We start from the raw sequence: 15,150 nt of genomic DNA on the forward strand, positions 1-15,150 counted from the left end.
GAATAAAAGGTAAAAAAAAACTGTGAATAAAATCTCTTTCTTTTTGTACAATATTGTCTTTGTTAAGTGGCTCTGTGGGAAAAGGTTAGAGGGAGAACAACTCAAGTGATAAATGACAAAACCCCTCAGGAACATACATCTTGTGACATCTAGTGGTGATCATGTACAGACAGGGGCCTGTAAGACGCAGCCATTGGTGACAAGGGGCGTTAAAAGGGTCGGACAGGCAGCCGGTTGCCAGGGGCCATGAGCTGAGAAGGGGCCCTTCCTGAGAGTAGCTGATGATGGCGTTAGTCCACAGCAACAACAACTTTGACCCACTACAAGTTAGCTACAGGAGACTGCAACGACTGGGACATAGTGACATCTAGTGGAGATCCTTTATATTGCAGGTGACAGGGCGTTGCAACAGGGGAGGCAAAACATGTATTTACCAGGGGCCCTAAATTGAGACAGGGTTCCTCCGAGAGCAGCTGATGATGACGTTAGTCCGCAGTAACAACTTTGTGACAACCCCTACAGCTGGTAGCCGGAGACTGCAACGGTAGTGACATCTAGTGGCGACCCCTTATACCTGCAGGAGCCTGTCAAGAGCACCCATAGGTGACGAGTGTTGGCGAGGCCCCTCATTGCCAGGGGCCCCCAGCTGATAGAGAACTCCTGAAAACAGCGGATGATGTTTGTCCACACACCAACTATTAGATGAAACCCCTCAATTTGGCTACAGGAGACTGCAAGGACAGAACCCCCCATGCAACTAACTTTGTGCTTGGTTGAAGAGTAGAACATCTATATGTGTGTGTGTGTATAATGCATTAATGGTAAAGTCAAGACCAAAACAGCTGTTACAGCAGTAGCAATAGTTATGTTCTATATGTGGCCCCAAATCCATAATGTTTCTGTAGACTCTAACCAGCAGTCATATGATCAATAGTCACAGAGCTTGAGGCGGAACATGTTCATCCTCCACAAGCACAAACAGAAACTCAATGATGATTTAATATATTATGGTTTATTACTCATCACAAATGTCATTATCATCATCAATTAAATACATCAGTTGTAGATCTGAAGGAATGAATTCAATTAGCTATGATTTTATTTCACTTTCGCCAGAGAGTGACATGTAAACTTAAAAACACAACGACATGGGGAGAAAAACAAAACGGCTGAAATGCTTCTTTCAATATTTGCATCAGTAGGTTCATTCCTAATCAAATGTAATCGAGGATGATGATTTCAGGGTCAAGGACACCTGATGGAAATGGATTTGATTGATTTGTCCTCAATAATGCAGAGCCAAGTGCTGATTCCACGAGAAGGAAATCACAAGATCGCGAGAGATTAATTTGATCAGTGCGACGCCTCGAGCCCTCTGAACACAGAGAAATGATGCGATCGTTAAAAGACGAGCTGCGAGGATGTATTGCTCTAGAAATATTGAAGTCCACGGGCCTGAACGTGTGCTAATAAAAACACCTACTGAGGAACAAAATCCATTTTTCCATGGCGTACATCAGAGTATCTGAAACAGACGGGAAAATCAGTGCTGCTGTCGCTACACGCTATCAACAGACATGATGGAGTAAGGTTTGCATAGATGTGTTCAGGTTATCCTCACTAACACTACGCTAATCTGTGCCTCTAAATGCACTGGCGTCAAAAAGAAAAAGGAAAAGAAAAGAGGAGGGTGTCTGGGATATTAATATCTTCACATGAAAGCCGCGTGATGACCTGAAGTGAAAAACAGTGGAGGACATGTTGGCGACAAGTACACAAACGTCCCTCTAATCCTTAACTACGAAAACAGCACAGTTAAAGAGCATCAATGTGTTGTTTTTTTGCCTTCAAATGATTTTACAATAACTAGCTGGCACTGTTCTTCATATACTGATGGGGTTCAGTGCCGTTTCATGAATGCATAAATATGTTACAGTACAGGACACTGAGTGTAAATAGGTTAGGGATTTAGTCCATACATCATTATGAATGGTACAACACAACGCGGTGAGACAGACAGACTTAAGATCTCCAATTAAAGAACGATTCAAAGCTCAAAATTCACCTCGGAGTATATTTTACATTAAGACCTTCGACTCCCAAGTGATCTGTCTGTGTCACTCGGTTCATCATTTGTTCGACCGGAGGCCCTGTTTTTTGCCCCCCACGTTTGTTTTAATACTGCACTTCAGTAAACCGGAGACTCGTGAAGCTAAGTTGACTGAACCAACAGTAAACAATAGCAAAAAGACATGCATCGAAAAAGGTTGTGTAGAAAGCAGAGGACTCAACGTGCAAATAAAGTAAAGGGGAGTTGAAAAACAAACACTTTAAATGATCCTCCTGCAACTACACGGTGTAGTCTGCCATCGTTCCAGTCATCCAGGTGTCTCTACAAGCATAGAAAAATACTCAGATCCAAAATAATAATAATAATAATTCATAATATACTATATTTGATTAAATTAACCACTTTATACATAAATACATCAGAGCCCGAAGGTCAAAGGTCAGAGGTTAATGCTACATTGGCACACCTGGCAGTTCCAGTCAAGTGGCTTCCTATAGTAGGTCCTCCAGGCACAGATTTCAAACTGTGAAACTGGCCCGTGGAGACTCTTCTACCTCACTACGGTAACGGAGTGGACAACTTAAGTGGTGCTTTGTGACAAAATCACAAGTGCAAAAATCATCCTTCATTCTCTTAAAACACTCAAAATCACATTCTAATGATGAGTTGATGAACTTGAGTTCTTATCCCCATTCTGAAATTTGGCTAAAATAAATGCATAAACGATTCTGTTTGTTGAAAGCAAAATAATACTAATTTCAAAGACATGGCTGAGTGTTTGAAGTTTTTTCCTTTTGATAGAGTTGAACCTGCTTTTTCGCCGTGATTCAGAAACTCAGAAAGGAGAAATGTTAAACGGGGGGTGGCAATAAAATCGATGAATCTCCCTGTGTGTTTTGTCATTGACAAAAGCAAACTAAAAATGTAATATTAAAAATGGCCACCACTACCTGGTGTCTGGTTGTACTTTTAAACTTTCTCCCTCTTTTTCTCTCTGTCAGATTGAATCCAGACTGGAGGGAAGAACCACACAGAGGATTCAATGATGACAAAAAAAAAAGCAGGCGGAGGGAGACTGAAAAAAGGGAGGCCACACAAAGAACAGTAACACTTTTCACTATACTACTAAGGCACACACTCACTCACAACATTTAACATGACAATAAATACATCCTCAACAACATAACTAGCATTTCTGTTTTCAGTGCCTGCATTTGAGACAACTTCCAAGGGATTTCTTCTTCTTCTTTTTCCCAGTCAGCAGATAACCTGTCCACAGATGAGAACAGACGGGTGTACGGAGTGCTAACAACATCCTATTTACTGTAGGTAGACTTGTTATTTACATACTCTATGGCACCAATAACGATTTCTGCAAACATTAAACAAACCCTCGAGTCGATGTTTCTCAAACCACTGCCATCAATCGGATTAAAAGAAAAAATGAAATGAAAATAATTTTTAAAAAACTAAGAGAGAAAATGACTGATCCTTTGAACAATGATTCAGACTCACAGCCCGTGCTCCAGTTGAAAGAGGAAATTTGTCCCATCTTCATAAAAATCGATGAAAAAGAAACCATTGAGTGAGGGGGCCAAAGCTCCCCGAGGTGCTATTAAAACCATGATCCAGTTTGCTCCCCCATAGTCCTGCGACTACATTGAGTCTGAAATTATGCTTTGTACAGGAAGCCATCCCATTTTTGTTAATCTATCACTCTTTCCGTTTCTGGGGGGTCTTTGTTACCCTGACCTCTCTTTTTGTTCTGTGTCCCTTTTCATAATCCTGGAATGACGGGGTGGGAAACTAGGCCGAATCTTTCGCTGCTGCGGCTCCATTTTTGTCTTCAGCCTCTCCTCCCCCTTTGTCCTTTTTCTTTCCTCCTTTCTTCTTCTCTTTTTCTAGCCTCTCCTTCTCCCTCCTGAGCCTCTCTTTCTCAGCCTTATCCTTTTCCTTCTTTTCCTTCATTTTTTTCTTCTCATCTTCCTTTTCCTTTTTCTTGGTGTTTTCTTTGCTTTTCTTCTTCTTCTTTCCCTCTTCCTCTCCGGTTGTGGCGTCAGCCACTGCCACCGCTTCTTTTTTTGACTCTGGACATAGGGACAGAGGGGAGTTGTTTGCAGTAGGTGAAGGGAGAGTGGGAGTAATTTGCTCTGAGACGATCTTCGGGGAGGGGGATAGAGTAGTGGGTGGAGGTGGTGGTGTGCTCTGTACTGGGGCTGAAGCTGCAGGTTGGCCTTGTGCTAAGGAGCCTTCTGAGGGCTGAGCAGGCTCACGTGATGGGCCAGCTGCACTCACGACCAAGGGGCTCTGAATGTGGGGTGGGACTGCCCTCTGACCTGCCCCTGGAGGAATGGGGGGTTTGTGGTTGGGGCCTCGACTCGGGCTTGATGTTACTACAGGTGGCGACTGAGGCGGCAGGCCGTCCATTCCTGAGGGCCCTGAGAATGAGCCCTTCTTGCTTTGGGATAGGAAAGGAGCCCGAGACCTGCGGAAGCCCGGCAGTGAGAGGAGGCTGGATGAGGCCCTGAGTGGTCCTGGTGGAGGGATCGAGCTTCCAAGGAAAGAGAAGCTGCCACCGGAGCTGATGGAGGCAGCGCGTCGTTTGAACTCATAGATGGCTCTCGTACCATGGAGCCGGCGGCCCGGCTGGTGTGTCAGCTCCCCCCTGGACTCCCTCCACTTCCTCACCTGGATGTTGCACTCCCTCTCGATGAGCGCCTCCGTCACTGGGAGTATAACAATCTGGACACATCAGACAAGGATGAGACAGAGGAACTGAAGGTTACTATACCGGGCACTACGGGGCAAAGTGACTCATAACTCATGAGTCTGAGTAAAAACAGAAGCAGATTTTACTCGTATATGTGTCTGAGGAGGAAAACTCACCTCCTGCACTATTATTTCCTCTCTGACACTTTCGGGAGAAATGTTTCTCAGGCGCTCCATGGTTTCATACATGCCCTGCAGCTCTCGAAGTTTATCCACTGAGCCAAGCATTTGTTTCAGTAGCACCAAGCCCACCCGAAACACTATTTTCACTCCTGCAACAAGAAACCTCAGTTAGGTTTCTGACAAACTACAGAACAAAAATTCTCAATCCTTAACTACTATACTCAATTTGACTCCATATATACACTGAACATTTTGAGTTGTAGAAAAGGAGAGACACCTATGAACCACGTAATTATGAAAGATACCTTCACAGAAGAACATGTCCCATACACGCAGCACACAGGCCCATGGTAAAGTGCGTGAGAAGATGCACATGAACCACTCAGTCATGTAGAGGATCGGGTCGATCTTGAACTTCTTTAGGTGACGGTACGCCATCGGACATGTGCGACGTAGCAGGGAGAAGAAGATCTCGCCATCCAGCTGGATCGCTTCCTAAGAGGAATTTAAAATAAGACACATCAATAAAGCGAAAATAACTGACATGAAGGTCTGAGTAAAAAATATGATTTGTTCATTCACTCACCAGCCCCGCGCTGTAGTAGCCAGGGAGATATTTCTCACATATCTGTACGAGGCACCAAAACGCTTGCTGAGAAACAAGTGAAAGTGAAGAGTTTACGTTTGGAAATAAAAGCACATGAGGATTAAATGTTTAAATGAACACACAGGGTAGAAGCACCACTGCAATATCAATTCCTGCTTCTATTTACTGCTGCTTTTAAAAATAGAACGATACGCACATTAGTCACTAACTTCTTCCCGCGTTTGTTGTGAGCAGGAAACAAATATATGAAAACTAAATATGTACACAGGTCTTTTTCTCGCATTTACGGTAGTCTTATTTTAACCTGTTGTGCTTTTTCTTTATTTACGGTCGTAAATCCTGGCAGCACACGAGAGAGTTCACTTCACTGAAAAAGAGAAAGTGGGAACTGAAAAGCTGTTTAGTTGTTAATGTTTGGTTAGATTGTGTCTATGTGAAATGAAGTTATATATTAAGAAAAAAGAAACAGGGGGAAACTCAAAACTACATCTTTTTATTTATTTTTTCAAAAATGAGGCATTTTATTTTAAGATGACTTTTACAAATGCTCTTTATTTTGTATTCAAACCTTATTTTACTTAACAAAAGAAAATAATATTCATTTTATTATAAGACTACATTTCAGTGTGAAAGTTTATTATAAACATTGTAGAAATGCTATTGAATTATACTTATTTTATTTGTTCGTTTTTTTATTCATACAGACATTGATACAACTACAAGGTTTTGAAAGACTGTCAAACTAGAATTTACACAGTGCTCTGATATTCTTCTAGCCTGACGTTGTCATACTCATTATTCTAGTCAGACTATGAGTCTGAGACCGCTCCATTGGGCTGTGATTATGGGGCGTGTTTCAACCGAACCAGGAAAAAAAATGCCTCTTCGCTCAATTGGATAGACCTACAACCAATCAGAGCAACGTAGTATGTGACGTATGACGTTTATCTACAAATGCCTTGATCCCGATCTCTGTTCCTCTTTCAAAATTAATGCGCTGTCGATGTCTTCTAAAACAGACTCAATGGCAGCATTTACACATCTCAGCTCTCCAGCAGCAGGCATGTTTGTGGAAAACAAAGTCAACCCAAGCGCTCTTTGATGAAGTAGTTGATTACGTAACTGTTCATCTTAATCATCTGTCCATCATCATATAAAGCCTGCCCTGACAATTTGATTGGTCCGAACAGTTTCTGTTCATAGATAATTTCTCCCCAACGTAGCGACTCCAGACCGAACTCCCCGACCGAAAATGTTGTGGGCGGGGCTTAGTTCGTCTGGCACCCAGGCTAATATTCTTCCAGAAAGTTACTTGAATTTTACTTTGGTTTTCATATATTTTGTTGATGGACGGCTTAATGTAGATTGATATATTCCTTTTACTTGAATGTAACAAGCTCTTGCACTCATTTTATTTTGGAGAGATATGGGACTGTAAAAGGCAGATTAGCAGTTCAGTTCAGAATAATGTCTTGAAGTGCATACTTTGGTTTGTTTGTATTTAAGAGAAGATAAATAAATATAAATGACACAAGTTTCTAAATTTTTGATAAATCCATTATTATATAAATATAGTAATAGAAAATAATCGTTAGATTGATCGATAAAAGAATAATTGCAGCCCTAGTCATTGACACTTACAGCAGATAAACACACTTTGTCGACACCCAGAAGTATTTACATTTACACATTTTTGTTCCTCAGGCTCTGAGCATCCCACATTCAATTTTAAATAAAAAAACTGGTTTAAAGTAGCATTAAAGTCTCAGCTTTAATTTGAGCTGCTTTACATCAATATTGAAATGGCTATGTGGGAGGTAAAGCCCTTTCAACGCAGTTGTCGTATTTCAGAGGGTCAAAAGTAATTGGACAGATGCGCATGAATTCAAAATGATCAGATTTGATATCATTCGTAAAATCCTGGCATCTTTTTATTACAATGATCCACGTCTCCGGAGCAGCCTCCCCGAAGACCTGAGGGCAGCAGTGAATCATTTTTAAAGCTAACTTAAGAGCTACCTTCTTAGGCAGGCTTTTCAATTAATGTATCTGTCTATTTATTTATTAACAATATACTATTTAAAAGTTCTTTATACAATTGTATTTATTAATCTAATATTTTTTTTATTTATTATCTGGAATAGGTTTCCCACTTAATACCATACTTTTTATCTCGTTTTACTAACTCCTCTCTTTTCAAATTTAATCTTTAGTATTTTATTTCAGTCGTTTTTAGTGCTTTATTATTTCATCTTTAACATTTCATCCTTCTTTGTTCAACTACATTTGGTGTTTCCTCATTTGTTCTTCACTTCCTGTTCTCATTGTTCTGGTCTGTGCTAGAATAGGAGTGGGTGGACGAGTGGGTGGAAGGTTGGAGATTGTTTTTAAACTGTAATGCAGCTCTTGTTACATTGTTTGCATGAAAAAAGCTAAACAAATAAAGTCTGACTCCTTCAAATTAACACACAGCTACTTGAGAATCACGTTAGTCAGCAGTATCACCAGAGCAGTGTCTGTTGTTTGCTACCATTTCTAATTTAGTAGGTAACCTCAATGTAATAATTCTGCCTCATTCAAAATCATACTTGGTTATACTACATATTTTACAGCCTTGTGTGATGCATGCTCATGTTTGAACTACCTTTGTGGTGGAGTAACATGTCAGTGAAGATATTGAAATTGAAAAGTAACCCATCTGTTCATTACATTAGTAATAAGCATGACATTAATGCTGACAAAACCCTTTTTGTATCCCATAGACTTAGTGAGAATGTGTCCCCCACCGGCTTATCCCCCCCTTACCTCAGCAGGCATGTGCATGAGCAGCACTGCGGCGACGGGAGCCTGGGCCTGGCAGTATCCCTCATCAGGCCGATAGATGGTGTAGGCTTTTAGGATGCGGTACAGGTCCTGTTGGCTGCATGAACAAACACTTTATTATCCAGTGGTCAAATCTACTAAAACACTAGAAATCCACGAGAATCAAACTCACAGGAATCTGGTTAAAACAAAAAATACAAAACAAAATGACAGAACATTTCAATCACTTCCTGCAGAAAATAACACTGTTGGTTTACAAAAAATTGCTAGAACTGCTATTTTCACCCTATTCAAATGTACACCATAGTTGTACAGTTTAATCTGTTACTCGAAAAACCCAATTTCCAATGGGAATCATGTATTCTTACTGACAGATATGTCCTAAATACAGTTCTCAGGCCATTATAGATCACTTTGTGACATTGACCTGATATAGATCCACCCACCACAATCAGATAAGCCAAACTAGTCTACACAAAGATTAGTAGCTTATATACAGTGTGCAGGAGTAAAAAAAGGTTTTTGTTTTTTTACCCATGGCCCCCCCGAGCAGCAAACATTTCATGGAAGGGGAACTGTCTGTGGAGATCCTTCTCTATAATGTCCAACCATTTAGCCTCACCCTGTTCTCTCTCCAGCTCCTGCAGTGACACAAAAAATATTACACATGTTTTACATAAGTTCTGGGTGTTTTGGAATACTTAAATAGATGAATAAGCCATTGAATTGGATCAGATTATAAAGTCCTGTATATGACCATAGTTGAGAGACAATGAAGTAAAAACAAAAAAAGATAGGCGCAAAATTGTTCCTCAAACAAAATAAACAATACTAATCTGACGGCTCGGACTCAGACCCAACTAAGGCCAGACCCCGCTCTAATGTGGACATGGGGGCAGAGCTCTGACAGGCAGGATTACCGGTCATGATAAGAGGCTTACAGCTCACTAGGTGTGCGCCTGCGCCCCTTTAGCACCCCAGGAGCTGAAATTGGCCTACTCAGCCACATTTCCCCTCACAGTGATCCCCACTTTGAGCAAGTTCCTCAGTCCAACCAGCAGCTTTGTCACAGCTCTAAAATGTTTCCAAACTACAGCTTTCTGTGGATCGAGCGAGAGAAGTGCAAGAAGTAAGGGAGCAGATTTGAAGAATACAGGTGACTGGGAATAAAAGTATTTTCCAAGTATTGTTCAGAAAATGCCCAAACCCACATGTAATGAACTGTACACGTGTCCCTGAATTTATGTCTTCTGTTTAACCCTCTGCATAAAATATATATATTTAAATTGTCATTAAACAAATAAATATGAAGACAGTGATACCTCAAATTTCCCTGGGTTGGCGTCTAAGAGATCCTGGCTGTTAGACAGCAGCTGCCAAGCTTTGGATCTGAGAGAGGATGGAATGCCCTTCCTGCAGCGCAACTTCACCTATAACACGCAAACAGATACACAGGGTATTAGCTTTGACATAATGTAAAGTAAACAAGTACAAAATCAAGAACATACTGAAACACTACCAATGGCTTGTGATTCAAATTTCTAATTTTAGTTAAATCCCACGACACAAACATCTGACAGGCTGCCATGCCTACCTTCTGGAAGCGATGTTTGGTCCACTTATCCCAGTTGTTGAACATATCAATCCATTTCATCTCCCTCTGTCTGGCAACTTCAACTCGGAGGTCCTTTTCACTGCAATAGTGAGTAATATAAAATGACACCATCGTTGACAGAACTGGGCTGTGGACTTTTTCTTTTTAATATTCCTAAATATAGCAAGGCTGTGTTCAAGGACCATCAACAATCTCATGTCACAAATGGATTACCTCACTTTCTCTCTAACATTCATTTGCACAACCTTAGCCAAACCGCACAGACACAAGACATCCTTAACATGGACCAGAATGCACTGCCACTACTGATGGTAGATCAATAGTCTTTTAATTATTTAACAGTGGGAGAGCAATTAGCTTGTCAGAAGAGTAGAAGCACATCTGATTTATTTATTTTTAAAGAGAGGAAGACAGCAGATGGGTGTGAGGGGTTGATAGCACCGAGTCACACAGTCAGTACATATTGAGTCACAAAAAAAAAACGCTCTCAGCATTATCTGAGTCAGACCAAGGGGAAATAAAAGACGATCAGATACGTGTAGAGCCGCAGATGGGAGAGGAAGACAGGAAAGCGAGGGCGAGACCAAAAGGAGATGATGTCTTTGGGGTAAATTGATGACAGTGTGACTACGATTTTAGGACAAGGCAAAGTGGTCAATTAAAAGAAGATAATTCAGGCAGGATCTACACTCATCTGTGTAAACTAATTCTCAGGTCATAAGTCAATGTTGTGTAATACTGTAACAGTCAAATATGTGTCTCATTTCCCTCCTTCATATAACCATACTGAATATGCATCTCTTATTTTATAATATCTTAAGATCTTGTCATTAAATATAATCTAATAGCACTTAAAGAAGATAGGATCAATATTCTGCACATTACCCAGGAGTGAGCGTGATGTGTGAAGTTAATGTCCTAATACATACCTGCAATCACTGTACTGATTGCCACCCAGGAATCCATATTTATCAGTGCGCTTGACTGTCAGGCCGTTGATCTCCGAGTCGGAGCCAACAGAGCTCCCATCCTCTCCCAGCCCAGACAGGGACTCCAACGTCCCTGACATAAGGCTAGCTGAGTCCAGGTAGCTGAGGGTATCAGGGGCTGGGCGGGGCTTGGGGTTGTACATCGGGAGGGCGCAGGCCGGCTCATGGATCAATGGGACAGTGGGGCTGGGGTGTTCGCCTCCGGCCTGGGTGCTAGGCAGCTCTGCTTTCTCTGCTTCCTTGGGGGCGTCGGGCTTTGGGGACAGAGGGGGAGGTGGACTTTGGGGGTTTTGAGTTTGTTGAAGTGGCTGAGGATTCTCCTCTTCGGCTGTTGCTGTCACTGTTGGTGATGCTGTACTGGTGGATGCTGGAGGGGCAGGTGCGGGATTGGGATCTGCAGTAGCTTGGGGTCGGTCTGCTGTAAAGTTACCACCATCCAACATGGGATTTGGGGCATGGGTGACATGCACATTTGGATAAAGGTTAGGAGTGGGATTAAGATCAGGAGAGGGGGATGCCTGTTGTTCTTCACTCTGAGCTGAGGGCTGACCCGATAGTGCTGTTGTCTCTGTTGCAGTAGTCACGATCTCTGCAGCAACTTGGTCACTGGACAGAGACTCCTGCTCAATGTTAGGAACTCCAGTTTCTACATCTCTCCCTGTCGATTCCTCTTTCCGAAGAACCTCGGGTACCAATGATGGGAGGGGGGTCTCGTCAGTGGTTGTGAGATGACTCAAGGGTGGGTGGCGAGTCTCGGGTGAACTCCCCGACAGTGCTGTAGAAGTGTTTCCAGTCAGAGTGTTGTCATTGTAGAGGGCAGACTTCGGTAGAGACTCCAGAGCAGAGTTGTTGGGAACAGGGAGAGAGGATGCAGAGGATGGAGGGATGGAGGGAGCTGCATGCGGATCACCCAGCGCAGATGGTGATGGGGATAAGGTGGAGAGTTCAGCCATGGTTCCACCCTGATCTCTTCTTTACAAATAGAGAGAAAATGATGGAGGACAGTTATTCTTTTGCCAAAGGGAAACTATCCATTCTGTAATAACTTCAGCAATAAACAATCTCTCCAGCATCTACAGAGATGACAGAAGCACACAGCATGATGCTGAAAACTACACAGGTCAACATTTGACATAAAGTGAGGGAGAAAACAAATTATAACTGTTTAAATTGAATTGAAAAGAAAAGATGGAGAAGCAGTTAGAGAAGGGAACTATTTAAAAATCGTAGAACTATGATTCATACAAATCATGTGAAATAATGTGCAGATATATACATTCTTATATGCAAATATATATATATATTTATAGAATTATATATACATATAAATATTTATATTTACATAGAGAGAGAGAGAGAGAAAGAGAGAGATTTTGCAAATAACAATAAAACGACAAAAACATTAAATGTGTCAAGCAACCTGTCCTATTCACCCACTTATACAGAAGCTAATTTCAAAAGGTTAATCTATTTTAGCAAGATTAAATGTTATTTATTATTATCATTATTATTAAAGAAAAGCACGTGAAAGCCCTCTGTCAGCAGTCTTCACATTAAAAAGGAATAAACACAATAATATTCCGCTTTATTCTTTACTAGGGGCAAATCACCCTAAAACATCCTCTGAGCTTATCAACAAAGCGCCATGGAGAAGCATGCTGCTGCTGTGTTTTGCTGATGTAGCAAGGCGCCGTCTGCAGCGGTGCTCTCAGACATGCTAGCGAGGATCATAGCGGCCACTCTATCCTCACAGCCTCCGGAGGCCTCGCTCGGAGCAACTTCCCTCTTCAGCACACACACTGTCCAGAGACGGTTTACTAACACAGCTAATAGTCACCTCCCTCCCTGTCTGTCTGTCTGTCTGTCTGCCGGGCCCAGGCCGAGCAGCTTCCACGGCCTGGTCCACCCCGCTGCACCCGTCATCTGCAACTTCCAACTCGCCTGGCTCAACTCACCGGCGTGTCACTGCGATCCGTCCGCCTGGACAGCCAGGGGGTTCCTGTCCGCACGCTCCCCCGCCACAGCTCCGGCTCCAAAACGTCTTCCGGGAAACCAGAACACGAATGACCGGGGCAGGCACCACAGGACGGGCGTGAGGACCGGGCAGAGCAGAAGTCCGGTAGCAGGCGAGCAAGCTAGCTAGCTGGCTGGCTAAGTAACCACCTAGCCAGGTTAGCTTATTTTAGCCTGCTGACACTGTTAGCATTAGCTCTGGTGGTGTTCTGTTTGTTAGCGTAGCTAGCCACGCTCACTGTCCCCGCTACTTCAGTCAGGCGTGTAGACTCACAGAAACCTCCAGATTCAAACAAGCCTCTAAAGTCACAGTTTTCATCCTGTGGCGAAAAGGCGTCTCTCTGATGGACAGATCAGAGCAAAGCGACCAGCGAGCACCCAGCAGCAGCCGCCTGCGTTTCCTACTGACAGCTACGTGCGTGCTCTCGCCACTGTGGTCGGGGGGCGCGCACGCATCCGCACAGGAGCCTCCCTTCCACAGCAGGAAAATACGGAGGACTCTCATTCACGATATATATTTATTAACCTTTAAATTATTGTAAACGTAAATCTTTAATAGAGAAATTACTAAATCTTAACTTACTTACAATTTAAAAGTATCGGGGTAAATCGATACATATATGATAGAGAACATATTTTGAATTTTACAATGGTATTTCGCCTCGATGTTTTTTAGTTGCACCAGTAGATGACGCAATTCCCTTTCATAACATGCTTCTCTAGCCCGTTTATGTTTTAGCCATGTGGTGATTCACCATAACACAGCTGACACACACACGGTTGTACTTCTGTCTCAGTGGGGACTCTCATTGGCATAATGCATTCCCTAGCCCCTTACCCTAACCATACAAACTAAATGCTTAACCCTAATTATAACCCTAAAGTCTGAACCCTAAAATAGCCCTTTTAAACAAGCAAGGACCGGCCAAAATGTCCTCACTTTGTAGGGTCAATGCTTAAAGTGGTTCTCTGTAAGATGCAAGTACAGGAATACACACACAGAAGCACCCACGCACGCACGCACACAGGTTTGCACAACTACACTACCAGAGCTAATGCACAACTATTTATGCTGGAAAAGGTCCTAGGGAGGTAATGAAAGAAATGAGTATGCACGTACGCAGACACACAAGCACACACATTTGTACTTCTGTCTTAGTGAGGACACTTATTGGCATAGTGCATTCCCTGGCCCCTTTCCTTAACCTTAGCGAGCCAAACTAAATGCCTAGCCCTAAAACCCAGTTTTAAGCCTCAAATAGCCCTTTGAAGAAGAGAGGAAAGACCAAAATGTCCTCACTTTCCAAAAATGTCTCTAATGGGGCCTACGCTTAAAATTGTTCTCACCAAGATATAAACACAGGAACACACACAGGTTTGCACAACTAGTTATGCTGGAAAATTTCCTATAGAGGTAATGAAAGAAATGAGTATGGACACAAGCACACACACACACATTGTACTTATATCACTTTCGGGACACTCATAGATGAATGAATAAATAACCAAACCCAACTCCTTTATCCCTAAACCCAAGTGTCAACTCTAATAGCTCAGGGAACGAAGATGAGCCTAAAAAGTGAGACCTCATGCTCAAATTGGTCAGAATAAAGAGGTAAAGATTACTACACAAACACACTTTGCATGAGGCACACACTGAGAAATGCATACCGAGGACAGCAGTGCCTCAGGAGGAAGGGAGGGTCTGCATTCCAGTGTCCTTGAGCAAGATACTGAACCCCAGGTTGCCCCAGACAGCTCTGCTCACTGTGCGAATGGTGTTAGAAAGAAAAAGTGCATATAGAAGCGCTGTATGAATGTGTGTGTGCATGGGTGAACGTGGCTTGTCCTGTAAAAAGCTTTGCGTGGTTGAGTTTGGAAAAGCCTTATACAAATATAGTTGGTTTACCACTGCTGCAGGCCTGTGTTTGAATAATCCGCAATGATTTCTACACTTCCAAAGACCCACACTTCAAATTGTTTTGTTTTCGTTCAGGAGGCCATCAGAGGTTCAGTTGGGAATTGTGAGTCATTTTTCTGGTTTCCCTTTCATTCCAGCAGGCGTGGAACTGTTATGAGGATTGCCATGGAAAACCACAGAAATGGGGGACACCCCTTGCAAACTGGAACACGTCAAGTT

General features: G+C 42.5%; 1 protein-coding gene across 2 annotated transcripts; it reads right to left on the reverse strand.

The window, feature by feature from the left end:
- Positions 1 to 1,016: 1,016 nt before the first annotated feature.
- LOC133022587 (TBC1 domain family member 10B-like) lies at positions 1,017 to 13,399 on the reverse strand. Of its 2 annotated transcripts, none has more exons than XM_061089417.1 (10): positions 12,953 to 13,399; positions 10,938 to 11,966; positions 9,988 to 10,087; positions 9,716 to 9,823; positions 8,928 to 9,034; positions 8,376 to 8,490; positions 5,550 to 5,615; positions 5,269 to 5,458; positions 4,958 to 5,112; positions 1,017 to 4,813 (listed from the first exon to the last, which is right to left on the reverse strand). In XM_061089417.1, the coding sequence occupies exons 2-10, from the start codon at positions 11,948 to 11,950 to the stop codon at positions 3,878 to 3,880; spliced, it is 2,790 nt and encodes a 929-aa protein (XP_060945400.1). In that variant the 5' UTR covers positions 11,951 to 11,966; positions 12,953 to 13,399; the 3' UTR covers positions 1,017 to 3,877. The 2 variants fall into 2 exon arrangements, with proteins under 2 accessions (XP_060945400.1, XP_060945398.1); XM_061089415.1 differs by having other exon boundaries at positions 10,938 to 11,969.
- Positions 13,400 to 15,150: the final 1,751 nt, after the last annotated feature.

This window comes from Limanda limanda, chromosome 17 (assembly GCF_963576545.1).
Source record: "Limanda limanda chromosome 17, fLimLim1.1, whole genome shotgun sequence".
Classification (NCBI taxonomy): domain Eukaryota; kingdom Metazoa; phylum Chordata; class Actinopteri; order Pleuronectiformes; family Pleuronectidae; genus Limanda; species Limanda limanda.

Bases quoted from the DNA above. Each gene is read 5' to 3' on its own strand.
- LOC133022587 (XM_061089417.1), bottom strand. From the start codon at position 11,950: ATGGCTGAACTCTCCACCTTATCCCCATCACCATCTGCGCTGGGTGAT. The intron at 10,088-10,937 runs GTATGTATTAGG...TCACTATTGCAG, and splicing joins AATCAGTACAGTGATTGCAG to TGAAAAGGACCTCCGAGTTG. The intron at 9,035-9,715 runs GTATCACTGTCT...GTGTCACTGCAG, and splicing joins CCAACCCAGGGAAATTTGAG to GAGCTGGAGAGAGAACAGGG.